Source organism: Protopterus annectens, chromosome 9.part0, assembly GCF_019279795.1.
Source record: "Protopterus annectens isolate FY-2018-M chromosome 9.part0, PAN1.0, whole genome shotgun sequence".
In the NCBI taxonomy this organism is placed as follows: Eukaryota; Metazoa; Chordata; order Ceratodontiformes; family Protopteridae; genus Protopterus; species Protopterus annectens.
The window spans coordinates 1,026,513,594-1,026,533,825 of NC_056743.1; the positions used below are offsets into that span (position 1 = coordinate 1,026,513,594).

Genomic DNA, 20,232 nt, shown 5'->3' on the forward strand with positions numbered 1-20,232 from the left:
CAGAGGTGCCAGACCAGGGGTCAATTTCCAATTACCCATCCACTGGACCAAGCTGTGCTTAAATAGGGTTAGGGAGGAACTCTGTTTCACATGGATGTGGACCCTGTTCTACAGAATGGGAATTCTCTGAAAAACATAGTTGTCTATCCAACATGTCTTATTTATATCCACAACTCTCAGCTGTCCAGAATTTTGCAGAATGTCCTGATTTTTGCCTCATATTTTTGGTCTGCTCCTCATATAATTTGTTGTTTTCTGGCAAATCACTGAGGATTCAAGTCACTAAATAATGATATACATTTGAGTTTCAGACTTTATATCCTTCAGAACATGCATGCCAGCATAAAACCCATTATTACAGCAACTTTCTAAGTTTATAAGATCACTATTCAAAACCTGTCCCTATTTGTGGGCCTTTGTCCCCCCATTACTTTAGGCTTTGTCCAGATTTCTAGCACTAAGAAGTTGAGAGATATATTAAGCACCTTTCTGAAAGGTGTTTAGGAAGCCTGTCTTTCCCTAGTTTAGAGTGCTGCACGCAGTACAATGTTACATCCATACTGTTGAATTTTCTTAATAAGGTTATGTACTATATGAGTAACTAGCTGGAATACTGACATTGTGGTTTATCTAGCAGAATATTCTTGTCCTGATTTTCATTTTGAGGGCTTGATAAATCCAGAAAAAATTAAATGCATGTTAAGTCAGGATAATGAAAACAAATCTTAATCTCAGACATGTTTCATAATGAAATAAACGTGCGAGGTTAAGGCTGGTTCAGAAATGCTGTTTTTGAAATATTTTATAAATAGTCCAGAATATAAGGACTCAATATCCCATTTAGTATGTCTTTGTGGGTATGTGTATTTATACACAGACTAAAAAGATGCAATAGCTAACGTTCACAGGCTTGACAATCGCCATGCCCATGGTCCTGGTCCTACCACTATTGTTAATGTGCAGGTTGCTGTCCATTAAGGGTTTACATCTTTAGACATGACTTGAAATTGTTACACATGTGCTAAACTTCTGATACTGAGTATAATATCAACTCTTCTGTTCCTTTGGATTGTTATGGTAAATATTATAGATGGAAAACTCTGTACTAATTCTTTCTGTTTGAGGTGACATTCCTGGACCTTAAATGATATCTCCTGCTCTTTCATTACACTGATCTGTTCCCAGCTATAAGTCATGTATTCCCATAAGTGTCTGTCATCTCATTTTATCAGAAACTATAGTTATTTTGAATATTAAACCATGGACTAATTTTATTCCTTCCTTGAAATAATTCCTTTCCTTAAGCATGATTTTTCCCATCACTGTATCCAAGGGTTTGAAAAAATTAAGAACCCCATGGTTTGCCCCATCTTGATTCATTTATTTCTCTCACAATTACTGTACTACAGTCTTAGTAAAACTAACTGTGATGGCATACATCTGGCCACAACCTCTGTGTCCCACTTTAGAGCTCTGAAAAGGTGACGACCCTAATGTCCTGCATAGCTGTGAACCCTAAACAGTGAGATGCGCAATATGAAATAGTATGAGTGTTCAAACGGTGGTAAAATAACAACAAAACTTGAAGAGTAGAGCAGAGAAGGAAATGATACATGTCATGCCTGAATGTTAATAATGTTTAGTCATAGCTGGGGACCTCAAAACCAGCAGGAATATAGAAATAAGCAAGGAATAAATAAATAAATGCACATCTTATTTACACCTGCAAATGCAACCAGCAATTCAGCTATTGATGGTATATCACTTTTTGTCTGCCAGTAAAACATGGCAGCCTTTCACAATCAAACATAACTGTATGCAATGAGATGTTCACAACCAATGAACAGAACTGTTAGCAAACATTGTAGCGTGGGTATAGCAGCAGACATCTATGTACATACAATTACATTTTCATACTGCCGTACTTAGGTCAAGAATAAAAGGTGGTAAATGAGGCTGTATTGTATGCAAGTGCATAATACCACACTACAACAGTAGTAAAAATCCAAACGTAGACATGTAAATGGGGTAAGTGAAGGGAATCAGATAATGAATATCTAGGATCAAGCTTTGTCACTTTTCATTTTTAAAAGTTGCAAGAGGGTGTGACAATCACACAACAGACATATGAGACAACAGTATAATTATCTGAAAACCACAACAACATTAACTTTTATAAGGCATATACTTACCATCCCACTGACATAGAAGGATAAATGCCCTATAACCTAGGTGACCCAAGTTTGGCTAGCAGCTTGGGCATCTTGACTGAGATGACAGGGAGGATGAAGATGGGTGCCTCCACTATGGAGAGGCAAAGTCCATTCTGGCATGGCAGATTATAACTCAAGCCATGGTGGAGTTTTTAGATTGCAATGATCACTGGGCTGGGCATTGGGGGGTGGTTCAAGGAGGTGTGGTCATCCTAGAGTCCAGGATGGGTGCATCCTCAGACGCCATTCCTTATTATTTGAAACACCTTATTAATTATAGTCAGCATATGGGTGGGATGAGGAGGTTAGGACCTTGGGGGGAAAAAGCCCTGATGCACCCAACAGCATATTTAATACTAGTGACTTCCAGCTCACCTTCATCACCCATAAACTGTTCTTAACATCCCTCTCACTACACCTGCAATAGTATCTAGTGGGAAGATAACAAGAGGCAATCTGCTCCTTCCCCATTCCCTGTCCCTTCATCAAGGCTAGTCCCACCTGGAGAAGTAATACCGAGCACATAGGTCTGCACCAACTGGAGCAAAAGCCAAGCATCTGATCGTCAGCTTGGGGCATACTAAGAGCACCAGGAAAAAAATGCCCTTTTATGAGGTATATATACTCACCTCACACTTATGCAATGTAAACCATTCCATACTTAAAGAATGCAGGAATATGCTGTGTTATATTTGATGAAATGCAGCTGTAATGATACTAAACTCCCTGTATATCTATCTGTACATGTACACAGACACACATATATATGTATATATACATATAAATACACACATACACACACACACACACACATATATATATATATATATATATATATATATATATATAGATATAAATAGATAGAAATACTTTAATCTATTTCAATCTATAGATGTGTGTGTGTGTGTATGTGTACATATATGTTAACACTTCAATAAGATGACACATCAGAATACTGACAGCAAGAAAGTTGATTGCAAAAGGTTGAGAACTGAGTGAGACTGACAATCCCCAGGTGAGTGAATATTCCATTTCTCTGGGGATTCGGTGAGCACGGAGTTAGTACATATAATTAGCAGGTGGTGTGAGGGGCACAGAGGGGCTTTCCCTTCTGCAAAAAGTTTTTTTTGGTTGGCTGCATGCAGCAAGGATTTCACTTGCATATCTGTAGTTTAGTGTCAGCATTTCCAATGTCAACCTTTTGCAGTCAACTTTCTTGCTGTCGACATTGTGGTGTGTTGACCTAGTCAGGTCGATCCATCTAAAAATTACCATGGTAAATATTTACAGCACCAAAGCACAATGAAGCAGGGAAAAGAATGCATGCTGTCTAATAAGGACAACTCCAGTAGTTGTAGACACATTTTTGTACTCGTTGGTACAGCACAAGTGGAGAGTCTAGCTATGGACTGATAGTCTGAAATTCATATGTCACTTTGATGAGTCTGCACAGTATTTTTGACCATTGGTTATGATTCTATTTATGCATTTAGCCGTGTGGTACTGCACCACAGTGACTTCCAGTTTATTTTTTCACAGCGATTAGTACAACCACCTACACTCAATTTTTTCTATTCTCACTTGGGAATGTTCCATACATTCTCCTACTCTTTCTGGCACACTAAATAGTGTGCTTTTTCCTTTTTTTTTGTGTAAGCCACCAAAACCTCTTATAGGTTCACAGTAGTTACTAGGCATGCAGTCTAAAATAACATTAAGGAGACTAGCCCAAACTCCCAATTGCCCCAAAGTGCAGTTTGGTTAAGTGACTTACTTAAGGTCACACATCAGGCAAATAAAGGTCGAGGGAATCAAACCCTGTGCCACATGAAGTAGTTCTCAACTACTCATGGTCTTAATCCTCTGCAGTAACTGTCAGACTGTCAACTGCTGTGATTTAAGCATAGTGCTTTGATTTTTGCTACCAGAATTATACTTGCTTCGCTTAGATTTACTGATTTTCTTCAAAAGTTGCATTTGGTCAAGGGTGCAGATTTTATTAAATAATAAAATTAACCTCATACAAACATTCCTTATCAAACTGTAGTACGTCTAGTAACCAAAGAACTTCAGATCTAAAACAAATAAGAAAGTTCTCTTTCTGACCCTCTGCTATGATTTTCAAAGGACAGTGCTATGACTTTTAATGCTTGGAAAATGAAAAGTTTACAGTGACCTTCATGTTTTCTCTTCTAAATGAATGACATTTTGTTTCTGGATATTATTTATAGGAAGACACCCCAGTTTCAGAGATGGCTACATTAATCGAGGAAGAGTGTAAAGGTTGCAGCCCCATTCATAAGACTTGGCTTCAAAACATTCAGAACTCCAGTTTGTCTTTCTGTAATGAGGCCTTTTTTTTTGTATTCTTTTTTAAATTTGTTTAAACTGAAGAAGTCTTCATTTGAATAACTGTTTTCATTTTTGTGCAAGGGTGACCTTGGAGCAAAAGCAATACAACTATGTGTGGATGAGGGGTGAAGTCTCAGATATAAATGGAGGGCATGGGAACTTGATCTCTGTTTATTATTGTTAAGGCTTTTTTTTTTATTACTTTTGGCACTTAGAAAACTTCAATTTTGGAATATAACTTACACATTAATGTGACTGTCAAATCACATTTTAGTGAACTGTTGTTTGAGTAAATATCTTATATCTAAGCATTGTCTCACCAAAACACTATTTGGCTCAGTTTTGTTTAATTTTATGGTCTGGCTTGGGGATGTTATGTCATACAAGGTGTATAACTTATGCATGATATTTTACAAACTTCAGTGTAAAACAGGACCTTTGCATGCTGCTGTGATAACTTCAGTTCTATGATTTTATGTGACAAAGTCAGGTGAGCTTGCAAAAAAAGACTAAAAAGACATGTTTCATGTTAAGTTAACTTAATGAAATTAGTAGTAACTATTTTACCTGACATCATGCTCCACGTTGGTGCAGCTGTAGCGTTGTTGCCTCACAGCAAGTGGTTCTCCCGTTCGATTCTCTGGTGGAGCGCCTTCTGTGTGGAGTCTGCATGTCCTCCCCGCCATCGAGTGGCATCCAAAAGACATGTGTAGAATGGGCGTGCCTTCGCTGAAGGTTGGGCATTGAGCTGGCACCTTGGCACCCGTAAAAAATCAACTACCAATCATTAGCGGACCGGAGTTTCGCTGTGGCGACCCCTAACCAGGAAAAGTCGAAAGAAAAACAACATCATCATGCACCGTTTATAGCAGAGTTCCTTAGAGATCCACTGGAGCTCACTCTGATGCTCGACACTATTTACACATGCACATACTCAGACTATTCTCTTATTCACTTAACTCATATGATTCTTCTCCCACTCTGTATTTAGACCGTCACCATTTTCTTCATCAAATATACTCAGTCATTTTTTTTGAGCTTTGCAAAATTATTTTCATGTCATCCTTAGTAGTGAGCTCTAATAAATGTCTTGCAACTTTAAAAATGACTTACATGAATATATATTTATTACACACAAAAAGCAGTGAGACAAGAAAAATCAATGGACATCTCACCCTTTGTTCTTGGCAGGATACAAACGTCTGGAACCCTGGAGCAGCACCAAATCCTAGCTGGTCAATAAACGGTGGCTCTTCCTGACTGTGAATCTGGATTTTTATCCCAGCTTCAAAAGATGTTTCATCTGTAAAGAGCAAAAAGCAGGAATGAGGCTTTACTGTATAAAGTTTTACTAGATAGTAATCAGATGACTTTTTCCAGACTGGCAAATCCAGCAGCCAGCAGACTATGAAACCAAGTTCTCCTCAATCAGTTTAGCACCTGACAAAAGGGACACTTTTTGTGATTAAATAAAAACATAAATTATATAGCTACTGTAAAGATAAATCTGTAACTAGGACTATCTCTGTTAAACTTTAGGACTGATGCTGTAGTCATTAGGACTGCTGGTCATTTAAAACTTTTTCAGGCTGCCTGGATCCCCCACCCCCCTTACCAACATGCATATCTTCAACTTCAGCTTCTGATTTACTAATGTGCTTAATGCTAATCACAAGGCATCAATTTTAAATGAAATAGCATGGACGGGTAATAAAACTTACAAAATATGATGCACTAGCTCAACAAATGGACACGGAGCATACCTTGAATAAATACAAATTAAATAAGTTATTGCAAAACTAAGTAACAACAAATTAGAATTATTACAAACAGTTACAGCTCCATAAGAGGAAGGCAAACTCCTTGTTGTGTAGATGATCAAGTCCATAATGCAGTCAGCAGGTACAAATAATAAGTTTGGACTAGCAGGAGGGTGAATAGCATCAAAGTTCATAAACAATATCAGACTAAGATCTAAAGGTCAATAGATTCAGCAGGACTGAACGCATATGTTTCAGCTTGCAGGTAAAAGATTCAGAAACAGTAATCTTTCAAGTGAGTTTGAATCTCTTATCTTGAGAGTTTAAGACTACTGGTAAAAGTATTACAAAAAATAACCTACAAATAATTTAATCATCTTGACAGTAACATCCTTGCAGAAGCACAGCACAGTTTTAGGCCTGTCCATGGGGACTCAAACTTAGAGTTTTAACTTACTTTAAGGTAGATCCTTTACAGTATCACACAGTGAAAACTCTAGCTTGGGTAGGTTTTTCTTGCAGTTTATAGTGAATGGGTTGTCTGTATGACCTTTTAACCCTTTAGTTTGGATGTCAGTTGGGATAATTTGATGGCACTTTAATATTTATGGGCATCAGCTGGGTTTAAAGACCCTGGGCCAGATTCAATAAAGCCTACACTAAGTGTACACAATATGTAGTCCAAGAACATTATTATCATATTTTTTGTGCTTCTTAGTCACTCAGAAATATTACACTAAGTGTACATGTAGTCTACATTTTGTGGTAACCTTTATGAATCCCCCTCAGTATTTAAAGCTGCAAGAATATCAATAGGAAAACTAAAATTAGAAGGAAGAAGGTGTGTGTTATGCTTGGGCCGTCTGTTCATTCAGAACGATGTACACTTAGTGTAGGTGTTATTGAATTGCAGGGCCTGTGTTTCTTAAGTATAGGCAAACAATTAATTTATGCTGTGCTGATGAGGTCAATAAAAAGGCCAAAGCATGCATATCCACAGCTAGTGGGGTTTAGCTTCATTGGTATGAATGCATCCTTAAAAATTTAAAAAGTAAGAAGATATGGGCATTCAGAAGCAATGCAGCTGAAAACTTGATGTCCTTATGGGGTCATTTGCATATATCTCATGGGCCTCCATTACAGGAGGTTTAAAGTATCACACAGAGAAAAACACATGTATGTGTATGTGTGTATAGGTAAAATGACAGTTGAATGTTTGGTCGACTCAGACTCATTTATTTTTATCAAGTTGAGATGCGATGACTTTTCAGATGAGGTAAAACAATGCTTATCCTCCTGCCACTACAGGACCCAAGCCCACTTTGGAGATTTTACAGGTTGTAAATCTTCAAACAAGTTGACTATTGCACCAGTAGACATGCTCACATATGTATGCATGTATGTGTGTGTGTGTGTGTGTGTGTATATATATATATATATATATATATATATATATATATATATATATATTTTATATTTTTTTCATATATTGTTTTGACTGCTTTGGTGGGTGTTATATAGTACAAAGATACTTTGTAGCCATTTGACTGGAAAAAAATAACAAAAAATGAAGGGCTATGAAGCCAACAAGAATAGACATGTACATTTTAAGAAAGGACTGAGCAGTGTGTGCAGTCAGCATGCTAATTTATTTGTAAATGCTTGTTTTAGTTGCCATTTAAAACAAACTATAAAATGGATACAGAATATGTGTAGGCTATTATGCAGATTTTACATGCGATGACTGGCTACAGTGTACTTATTTGCTACACTGATTCTGATTAATGCTTGCTTGGGCAGTGGGTAGGGGTTATACATTTCTTGTATTGCATTATTGTACTAGCTGGAGACTCCGAGACACTTGATATGGTGGTGGTGGTGGCAGCAGCATGACGGGTGTGGAAACCTGTCGTAGTTTGCAGAGCTTGTTATGTTTTATGTGGCTTACTGGCCATGCACTAGATTTTACATGCAGTATGAAGAAGTGACTGCCCGATAAGGCAGTTGCTTTACCCAGTTAATTTTCTGGGTTTTCGCGAGACGTTATCTAAATCATTGTTATTATACCTCATTTCCATTTCTTGTTAACATTCAGTTGCATAACCGGTTCATTCAGTTGGGGGGAATCATTATTATAAAAAGTCAAGGAACTTAAACAATACTGATTATCTTTAATATCTGAAAACATCTGATTATTAAATTAGTACATTCTTCTCAACTTGAATTGATCAATAGCGCATCCACTTGGGGTGCTTACTGAATCAAAATAATTTGTAGTCGTAGTGTTGAAAGTTCCAGTATAAGAAAAATTGCAATAATTTGAAAACTAGTCCCACACTATATTTTGTTTGTTTTGTGAGCCACCGCATTTGGACAACTATGATTAGTAAACACACAGTAAACTCTCAGTTAACTGGCACCCATGGGGATTGGCAGATGCTGGATAACTGTAGTTTCTGGTTGCTTGAGAGTTACTATTAAAAATAGGCCTGACTAATACTGTACCCTATACTATACCACACCATAAACACTGTATTGATTTGATTTTAATACTGAAATACAGTAATTAAAAGCCTGGCGGGGGGGGGGGGTATAGAAAGTGCAACACATGAAAATTTAATTGAATTATTCATAATGTACTGTATTTCTCCATTTTTTTTTCTTGTTGCTTAAGAGTGCCAGTTGCTTGAGTTCCGGTTAACTGAGAGTTTACTGTGCTTGACTCTTGAAGCATCTTGGGTGAAGATAGCCAGGGGGGCAAAATGCTATAATTTAATCCTTCGGTACCAGTGTTCTCATGATATATGTGTGTATCAGGGCCCCCTTGGAATTAATTCTTCTGGGACAGAAACTGGGTGTCTGAAGAGGTAGTACATAATTAAAGCTGGACTTATTTAATTACTTATTACCATTTATTTACCAGAATAGTCTGATTGGGCTAGGACTCGGGGTTATGATTCAGTACACAGAAAGATTTCGCTGAAAATAGAGGTGATATAATGAAAGCAAAAATGTAAAATATGTAATAATGTACAAGACTCTGGCAGGAATGATTGAAGAACAATACTTACAAAATGGGCAACATGATTGGAGAGTGGAAGTCCTCCAGCAGGGTGTTAATGTACAGGTAATGTCCGCTCTAAAAGAAGTCCACCACTTTACATTTGTATATTAAGATGTCATGAAGCTCGTACAGTAGAAAATAAATTAATCAACAGTTGCCGTGTGTTTCTGTCTGCATATGTGAGTGTATGCCTTCTTGCATATGAAAAAGTGTATGTAAGAGAATGAAATAGAAATATAGAAACAAAGGAGACAGTTGGTGTAACTTTTATAAATTCTGGTAGTATTGATTGTTCTAATTCTCAGAGATTTACTAAGAATTATATTCACAGTGCAGCAAAATCAGGAGACTGTAAAGAGAGTGGGGAGGAACGTGGACAAAGGGCCCTAATACCTTGTTGTTTTAATAACAGACATTGTGGATGGACGATTCTGAGGACAAAAGTTGTAATTTCTGTGTGTGTGTATGTATGTGTGTCTGTGAGACAGACAGAGAGAGTGTGAGTGAATATGCTTGTTTCTTTGTATGTGTATGTATGCCTGTATTTCTGACTGTGCATTTCTACATATGTGTGAGTATGTCTGTCTCTAGTTTTGCATGTGTGTGTGTGTGTGTGTGTGTGTGTGTGTGTGTGTGTGTGTGTGTGTGTGTGTGTGTGTGTAAGTGCACGCAGACATTAAATAATTACATAACTTATATTTTGGATGTAAAATACTTCCTCCAACAACAATTACATATACTTCAGAAAGTCTGAAACCTCAGGTAAAGGAACTATTTCACATCAAAATATATAAATAATAATAGTAATATGGTAATAACAAAAATAAAAAAATAAAACAAAACAACGTAACAGCTCATACTCTAAGCACAGTGATGCCCTGTGGGATGTGTGTTAGTGTCCTTCTGCCTGCAGTGTCGGGCCTCAGTACACCCCTGAGTATGCATTATTTACAAAAGTACACACACTCTTTTTGGCATTATTGCTTGCCTAATAAATATATTTACACTATTGCAATGAAGTTCATTTTTTAGGTACTCTGAGTAAAATGATAAGTTTTTCAGATGCTAAAATAGTTTATATACAGCAATATTTCTTTTGGTGGACAGATGCTGCTTTATTTCGGATTTGAAAGCAGTTTGAATTATACTACTTTGTTAGATAGTAGCTGTTCCATAATTTAAGAGATGGGTATATAGTAGTGAAAGAGACCTTGGAGAGGCTGGCAGTATTTTAGGTAGTGAAAGAGTCAGTTGAGAATGTTCAGTACTGAGAGAGAGATTTTGCTGTGGAATTCAATCCAGTTAATGGATTTTACTGAAGCACTATCATGAATACTTGGAAAATAACTTGTGGCTGATCAGGAAGTAAGATAATAAAATTGTTCTAGTTTAATTGAGAGGGAATCAGTGCTGTTGGTGAGTTTGGATGAACAGTAGAAAACAGTGTCCACTCTGATGGCATATAGGGATAAAGCCCTATCAAAGGCCCAGCTGACCCATCTTAAATTAGAGGTTCAGGTGACTGACAAAGTAGCAGAGAGAGATGACTATGCCCATCCTCGGAGGGATGGTGCTTGTTGATGATGCTCCCTAAGGGGAGGCATGGTCCATACAAGAGAGATGTCCTTGGACATAATTAATGAGCTTAGGGGCAGGGAAAGAGAAAGTGGGTAGTGCATATTTAAAGAACCCATCCCAGACAGAAGCACAGACATTTCTTCTCCCAGGATGCCCTTAGGATCCATGACCAGCACCAGCAAATACTGGAATAGTCCAGGAGTAGGAGGATGTTAGGTAGGCTTGGTGTTGATGCATGGAACTGGGGGCCAGGTCTGTACCACAAGGTCTGAAGACACCAAAAAAAAAAACAGCAGACAACAGTCGTCGTGGCATTAGCTAGCATTGCTCATGTACTGAAAAACCTTTATTCTCAGCATACTAAGTCAGGTTTGTAGTTTGTCTGGTTGAAAGCATTGTTGATATGTACTTCATACAAGTATGGGTCAAGTGTGATGTCAAGTAACTTAAATGAGGGCATAATTTGAAAAGGCATGCAGAAATTAAGTATAACAACGCTGTTATTACTGACTAGTGATTTTTGCCAAGGTAAAACAGCATTAACTTGACATTTTAGTGTTATGTTTGAGGTTGGCTACGGATAGCCATGTCTGTACATTAAGTAATTTTATATACTTCTGATAGATAGAGAAATAAAATAAATATAGTGTCATCTGTATACAGAATGGTTTCTACTGGTTGATATATCTATGGCAAGATACTGACAAAACTGTAAACAATAAAGATCCAATGACTGATCCCTGGGGCATCTAATAGATGCAGAAGAGGCAGAGATAAAGTGCGATCCAGTCCGACCACTTAGCTTCTATTTGTCAATTATCTAGTGAACCAAAACAGAACCATAGAGAGTGGTAGAAGTGGGAAACAAACATTTATTTATTTATTTATTGCCATTTGTTTACCGGGAAGGTCCACTGGGCCGAGAGAACCCATTTTCAGTGGAGGCCCGTGAAGAAACTCCACAATAGCAAAACTATCTAAATATAAGCACAGTACATAAAAAGCACATAAATTATATTAAAGTACAATCAGCTAGAAGAAGAGCAATATTTGCACAACAGACAGTACTATACAATAGCAGAAAACTGTGCAACAAACAATGCGGGTAAGCTCCACACTAGAACAGTGCATAAAATGTAACCACAGTACATTAGGAGTACATAAGGTAGAAAGAATATGAAGATGAAGAGCAACGTACTCCTAATGTACATTAGGAGTACATAAGGTAGAAAGAATAAGAAGATGAAGAGCAATGTTTGTAGATTAGACAGTCATAAACAATGGCTGACAAATAGGTTCATAGGTTGGTACTAGGCTATCAGCCCTAGGGCCTATACAAGCCTAGCCACAACAATTCCCTGGTTATTTCTTTCCACAACATTTACTTCCCTGGACTCCAGTCTAGCAGGGTGACTGACGTGATCCCCGGGGTAAATTTCCTATCTCCCATCCAGTTGTCAAGGTTCCTTTTGAAGAGGGCCAAGGAGGTGTTCTGCTTGATATGTATGGGCAGTCTATTCCAGAGTATGGGAAGTCTCTGGGTCAGGAACCTATCCCTCCAGAATGTTTTGTTCATTGTGATGACAATGTTTAGGTCCCTGGAGCATGTGGCTCTGATGGATTGGGATTTCTTTAAGTGTAGCATGTCCAACAGCTCTGGGTTTGACATGGCCTTGTATGTTAAGCAGAGGTCACCTCTGAGTAGACGATATGCAACAGAGTATAGCTGGAGTTTTTTTAGTCAGTCAGCATAGGGCATCTGCTTTAGGCCTATGATTCTTTTAGTGAGATGTTTCTGCAGCCTTTCCAGTTGTTGCAGATGTCTTGTGAGGTACATACCAAATGGAGCATTGTACTGTATGATGGGTCTAATGAGGGATGAGTACAGTGGGACAATGACCTCCTTTTTTCTGGATGAAAAGTCCTTAGTGATGATATGTGCCGCATAGAAGGATTTCCTGACTGTTGTGGCGATGTGGTTATTGAAGTTGAGACCACTGTCCACCTGTGTTCCTAAGTCTCATCACACTTTCAGTATTTAGTGTACTGCCACCTATGTGGAAATTCATGGGTACATGTTTTTCCCCCAGGGATAACTATAAACTTCTTGGCATTGAGCTTGAGCCCATGGCTCTGGTACCAGGCATCTATTTTTGTAAGGCCCTTCTGTAGGATATCCACATCATTTGGGGATTCAGTAATGGCTCCCAGTTTGCAGTCATTTGCAAACTTTGTTAGCCAGAGTCCCTTAGTGTTAGCCTGTACTTCAGAGCAGTAAATGCCAAACAAGAGCGGTCCCAGGACTGAACCCTGAGGTACTCCACTTGTCACTTGTCTGGAGCTGGATTTGGAGTCGGCTACTTTTACAGTGTGGGTTCTGTCAGCAAGCCAGTTGGCAACCCTTCTAGTGACATAGGGATTTATGCCCAGCTTAGTAAGTTTATCTATGATTCCAGAGTGGGGGGATGGTGTTAAAGGCCTTGGTGAGGTCCAGATAGGCTGTGTGGACCGCCTTACCCTTGTCCACAGCTCTGGAGACTGATTTGAAGAAGTCAATCAGGTTCAGGAGACACAATCAGCCCTTCATGAACCCAAACTGGGTGGGGTCCAGTGAATGAAGGTTGCCAATGTCTTTGTTTATAAGTTCCATGATAATACATTCCATAGTCTTGCAGATCAGGCTTGTCAGACTGATGGGAGTGTAGTTCCCAGAATCCAACGTGGATCCCCCCTTGTTGGAGTTGGGCATGAGGTGAGGCTATGATGAAACATGACAGGTGAGGTGCCAGTTCATTTTGTAGTTCAAGTAGTACACATCCTGGGATGTCATCTAGTCCCATGGATGCTGTATTATTAGCTTTGGAGAGTGCAGTTTTTACCTGTGTGTCCGTGGTTACCAGAATTTGGCAATCTTTCAGTATTGAGATGGGTCCTTTAGGGGGTGAGAGGGGGGTGAAGTTGGCACTGAATTGATCTGCCAGGATATTGGCAATGTCCTTGGGATCAGTATATTTAATGCCATTCTGTTGTAGCTCACAGCATATTTGAGCATTGCCATTTAGATTATTGACATAGGTATAGAATGCCTTGTGGTTGTCTTTGGAATCTTTGGCAATTTTATTTTTGTAAATAGCTTTGGAGGAGTTTATGAGGGATCTCAGCTTCTTATTGAGGCTGGTAAGGGAGTTTTTTGCATCCTGGGATTTTCCTCTTTTCTGCAACAGTTTCTTCCTTCTGTTGTATAGTTTGTTTATGACAGGGGACCGCCATATTGGCTTTCTTTTTTTGGAGGATAACATCTTGGTTCTATTTGGGATGGCACGATTCATGCACGAGTGGATGTGATCGTACAGTGCTTTAGTATAGGATTTGGCAGGTTAATGTTAAGGGCCTCCGCATATGTGGGTTTAGTGTTGCTATGTGTGGGTGTTGGTGGTGAGGGTTTTGAAGGGCTATGTGTTGCTTGAGGTGTAGTGTGGGTATTAACCTTTTCCTTTTGATTGTCTAGTACAATCTTGGCTGGAGAGAGCTTTGCTTCCAGTTTGGCTAGTTAAGTGCATCTCATGCAGGTTGTAGTGTTGGGTGGTAGGAGGAGAGGGTTGTCTGTGTACATGAGGAAATTGCTGCATTGCCCCAGTATGCCAAGATTCACTAGGTGGACAGGAGAAATCACTGGAACCTGACCCTTGGACATGCCTGGTTAGGTGCTTTTTTTTTGTAAAGTACAAGAGCTGTTTTTCATTACCTTGGCAAGGTACTTTGCAATTATTGGCTGTTTAGTGCCTACCGCTTACGATTAATTTCTCCTTATTAACAAGGAGAGTTGAGTGCTTGTATCAGTTTAAGGCTTCCTAGTGCTTTCCAGCAGGTATTAGAGCAAGTGCTAGTCACAGGGACTCCAACCAAAAAGAGTCAGGATTCAATGCACTCTGCTCCTACTCTCACCAGGATCAGAATATAAGCACAGATTCCAAGCTGTGACCTATAAAGCAGTTATTAAGCTTTCTGGTGATCAGTAGTCTCCAGGAAATAATTTAACTGCACTCCTCTCACCAGGAGAAAACAGAAGCACTAATCCCAAGATGACTACTGAGAGGCAGAATGTGGGCTCTCCAATAACTGGTGGTCTTGCAATAGATGCTAATGGTAAGATGAAAAAATGGTTTATCCTAAACACTGTAGTGTGCACTAGAGGAATTAGATTTGAAAGTAGGTAACTTAAGTTTTACCTGTCTAAAAAGTTAAGTTGTAGTGGAGAGTTATTATTTTTAAAACAGCAAGACAGATTGAAAGGGGGTGGCCACTTTTGTATTCTAGTACTATGGAATACAGTAGGATGGCCAATAAATTTAAATAGTTGAAGGGGAGTGATTTCAAAAAATGATAATTTGTGCTTATTCACACAAGCTAGTAAAAGCAGAGAGGAAATGAGATATATGGTCAAATTAACATAAGGGGCAGGCAACTAGAAAGACAGTGGTGTTTAAGAACACAACAGTAACTGAGTGGGAAAAATTAATGTTAAGTTGTCTATCTCGCCTTCATTCTTGCTGGTTGGGTTCGGAGCTGATCCTCGGCTCCGACTCGGCCATCTTCAAAAGCTCGAGAGCTGCATACTGGCTCGAGGCCACCCCATATCCCATGATGCCTGGCGCTAGATACCCAGATCTCATTTGCCGCTTCTGCTGCGAGGTTGTCTACTGGCTCAGGTCGTATATTTTCATTATTTACTCGTTTTTTGATAAAAATTTATAGGCTTGTTAGTGTAGATTGTTTATACTAGTTAACCTTTATATATATATATATATATATATATATATATATATATATATATATATATAGTATCTATAATTCTTTCTTAAACCTTCCCCTATCCCTTCAGAAAACTCATTTTAGTTAGAGAGTTTTCCCCTCCCCCTTAACTTTCTTAGGTAGCCGTTTAAATTAGAGGCTAACCCTTTTCACTTTCTCTATTTAAAAAAAAAAAAAAAAAAAAAAAAAAACTTTTAGCTCTTACTTAGTTAGTTTTGTTTAGCTTGTATATACACAATATTGTCAGTTTTCTTGGCTGTTTTTTGGGTGTCTTAACTTAGTGTGTGTGGTAGTACTTGCATCCTAATTTCTTTTGTGTGTTGTCCTTGGTTTTCTAATTCCTTTTCAGGGATGTCCAAGGATACCAAGGTGTCCGGATTCAAGAAGTGTGACTCATGCTGTCAGAAGATGTCTCTGACAGATGGTCACACTTCTTGGGTCTATTGTCTCGCCACCGTGCACCTGCAGGACTCTTGTTCGGTTTGCCATGCCTTCAGCCCAAGAGTCCTGCAGGAGTGTAAAAATAAGTTAATCCTACGTGGATTACTTAAACAGGATTCACCGGCAAAGACTCAGCCCGTGCAGGCCTTTAAGCCACCTAAATCTTCGGCTCCCAGTTCGGAGCCGACGATGGGTGAAGCTGTTCCTTCAGCCTCGGTTCCAGCCAGAACTGATTTACCTGTCTCCCAGTCGGTTCCGACTCTCCCTTCAGAGCTGACAGGGAGTCGAAAGAGATCTAGGTCTCCCTCCCTGGAGTTGATACGCTCGGCTCTGAGGTCTCCTCTGCTCCAATCCAAGCACAGTCATCGGTCCCACTCTTCTCGGTCCTCAAGACTATCCGATCATGACGTGGAGAGAGTGGTCAGTAGGCTGTTAAAATCACAGGCCCTAGCAAAAATGTTGTCCAGCCCCCCTCATCAGGTGTCGGCTCTGTCCATATCTGCAGTTATTCCTCCTCTGACTCCTTCCTTGAGCTCGGAGCCGGAGTTCATTGGGGTTCGGGTTGTGGAACCATCGGCACCGATACCTTCTGCTTCAGTTCCGTCATTGGCTCCGATCACTTCTTTGGTACCGTCCTTGGAAGGGTCTGGGCGCCGAGACTCCCTCGTCGGCTCAGAGGGGGCGAGTGGCATCGGACCCTTGTCCGACCCCACTCTCCCTCTCAGAGCTTTGGCGCAGGTGAGCTCGGCTCCTACATCAGCTTCGGAGCCATCCCCCTTGGTGTGGAGAGGGATTCCGGTCTCTTTGGCAGGGATGCCTTCGAGGTCATGAGGAGTGTGCTGGCCCCTGAGTCAGCCCCATGATCATCCCCACTGGCTCCTCCCACTATGGTGCCTGTGTCTGCATCAGTCCCTTCTCAAGACCCCAAGCGTGGGGAACCAATGCTCCAGGGCACCCCCTTGGGTGTATCTTCCTCTTCCGAGGCCTCCCCTGATCATTCAGAGGAGCCACCTCATAAGAGGAAATGCAAGAGGAAGCATGTTGACTCCCCTGAGTCTGTCACATCAGATGCCAACTTGGAGGATTCGGAAGGGTCCCCGAGATCCCCCTCTAAAGATGTCTCCTTCTCAGACATCCTTGAGATGCTTAGGCAGATGGGGAACTGGACTACCCTAAGCCCCTCCGAGGATGAGTCGGTATTCCTGGATGCGTTTGGATCCCGACCTTCCACCTCCTGGGTGTCTCCGCCTTTCGACCCACTGATGTCTGTGGTGGCTTGGAAGGCGTGGTCAGCTCCAGACACAGTGGGACCCACCCCCAGAAGACCCGCTAAATTCATAACAGCACCACAGGATAAACGGTTTTTGACCAAAGGTGTCCCTGTTGATGCCATGGTGGTAGCGACGGCCACAAAGAAGGAGTTGGCTGAAACTTCTTCATCTGTCCATCCCCCTAACAAGGAGTCCAGGATGATGGACAGATATGGGAAGTGGATGTTCTCTTCAGAGACCTTTTCTATGAGGTCTCTGAATTATTTGTGCCACTTTACCCGCCTTCAAAGGGATCTCCTTAAAGAGCTTGGAGATACCCTGCAAGATCCATCAGCCGAGGGGGCCCGGGCTAAGGCAGCCTCCCAGCTGGTGACTCTTAATTCAGTGTTGAACTCCTCCATGAGGCTCATTTCTTATGCAGCTGATGGTGCGAGTAGAGCCACAGGCACAGGTGTTGCTCTAAGGAGACACGGTTGGATGCGGCTATGTAACTTCGCGGAACCTTTCAGAGCGTCTTTCACCAACACCCCTTTGATGGTTCCTCTCTTTTTGGATCACATGTGAAGGATACCCTTACCAGGTGTGAACAGGAAGGCATGACTCTCTCTGCCATGGAAGTCCATTTTTCCACTCCTTCCAGACCATATCCCAAGGGTCAGAAGAGTGGAAAGATGTGGTTCCGGAAATCTCAGGGAGCCTTGCCGGACACATGTGGTGAGTTCCCATCCAGGGGCAGAGGAGGGAACAATAACAGACGCTGCCCTCATGGCAGAGGGGGTCCGCAAAACCAGGGCAGCAGAGAATCCTTCTCAGAGAAGCCCTCCCACCATCCCTGAAGGGTTGCCCGACTGCCCACCTCCGGAGGCAGTCGGGAGAAGATTATCGCTGTACCCAAGAGCCTGGCAAAACATAACACAAGACAAATGGGTACAGTCAGTTATATCCGGAGGCTACAGAATACCCTTTGTTCGCACTCCCGTAATCTCAAACAAGTCCCTTCCAGATGTTCCACCCAATCTAAGGGATCAAGCAGTACAAGAAATTTCAGAACTGCTAAGAAAAAGGGCCATCCAGCAAGTTCCAGCAGACCAACAAGGATCCGGAATTTACTCAAGGTTCTTTTTGGTACTAAAAAAGACAGGGGACTGGAGACCCATTCTGGATCTCAGCAGACTGAACAGGTCTGTACAAAGAATGAAGTTTCGGATGGTCACGCTACAGTCCATTATGCCCTTTCTGGGTCAGGACAATTGGATGTGCTCTATAGATCTTCAGGATGCATACTACCACATCAAAATGGACAGACGCTCTAGAAGATTCCTTTGCTTCCGGCTGGAAGCCAGCTGTTACCAGTTCAGAGCTCTGCCCTTTGGTCTCACCACAGCCCCCAGGGTGTTCACCAAATGTATGGCAGTAGTTACCGCTCACCTGAGATGGCAAGGATTCTAGGTGTTTCCATATTTAGATGACTGGCCCCTTACTGCTACCACCAGGCATCACCTTCTGCGAGCCAGGGACTTCACTATCGAGACTTGCTCCAGACTAGGTATCTCAATAAATTTCAAAAAGTCTGCATTGTCTCTCTGTCAGTCTATCACCTTTATAGATGCAAATTTAAATAGAAAAGACATGTCAGCGAGCCTTCCACCAGACAGGGTATTAGTGATTCGTCAACATGTACAGGTCTTATTAGCATGCAAGAGAATTCAAGCCAGGTTCGTCCTCCAAACTCGAGGTCTCATGGTAACAGCTATCATACTTGTTCCTCTAGCTCGTTTTCACATGAAGATCCTCCAGTGGCTGCTTTTCACCCAATGGTCCTTCCAGCAGCTTCCCATGTCTCACATGATTATGATCACAGAAGCATGCAAAAAGCACCTTGCATGGTGGATGGTCTCCACATCAGTACCCCTAGGCAGACTATTTGTACCCCCCCAGTTGCTATGGTTACCACGGACACTTCCCTGATCGGGTGGGGGGGGGGCATTATCAGGGCAGGACAGTCCAAGGCACCTGGCAACCACATGAGTACCACCTGCATATAAACGTCTTGGAGATGAGGGCTGTGCTTCTAGCGTTGCAAGCTCTTCAGGACTCCCTTCCTACTGGGACCATTGCAATTCAAATGGACAATATGTCAGTAGTGTGGTACATCAACAAGCAGGGCGGAACCAAGTCCTACTCCCTATGTTGAGAAGCACTCAGACTCTGGCAGTGGGCGATCTCTTCCCAATGGTTTCTGATCACAACGCACATCCCTGGGGAGTCCAATGTCATAGCAGACAGGCTGAGCAGAGCAATTCTCATGCCTCACGAGTGGTCTCTGAATCAAGTAGTTGCGGACCAAATATTCCGTAAATGGGGCCAGCCTTGCTGTGACCTTTTTGCCACCCCCTTCAACAGCAAATGCAACAAATTCTTCTCTCTCCTTCCACTTCCGGAACATTCCCCCCAGAGATGCTGCAGTCCACGATTGGCCTCAGGGACTTCTTTATGCATTCCCTCCTTTTCCCCTTATTCCAAAACTGATACAGAAAGCTACCATTTTGGGCTGCAAAATGATCCTCATTGCTCCTTACTGGCCTCGACAAATATGGTTCCCGTTACTGCATCATCATCTTCTTGAGCAGCCTTGGACTCTGGACCCAGTTCCAGACCTTCTGATCCATCAATCGGGCAGGCTGCACCAATCCCTGCAATCTCTCCAGCTCACTGCTTGGTTGCTCCACTTCCAACCTTAG

General features: G+C 41.2%; 1 protein-coding gene across 1 annotated transcript in view; it reads right to left on the reverse strand.

Moving 5' to 3' along the window:
- ASIC1 (acid sensing ion channel subunit 1) overlaps window positions 1-20,232 on the reverse strand; it is a 1,036,985-nt gene that overhangs the window by 412,096 nt on the left and 604,657 nt on the right. The window contains exon 3 of the mRNA XM_044083819.1: window positions 5,741-5,868. Within this exon, the coding sequence (XP_043939754.1) occupies window positions 5,741-5,868 (128 nt within the window). The remainder of the gene's footprint in view (window positions 1-5,740; window positions 5,869-20,232) is intronic.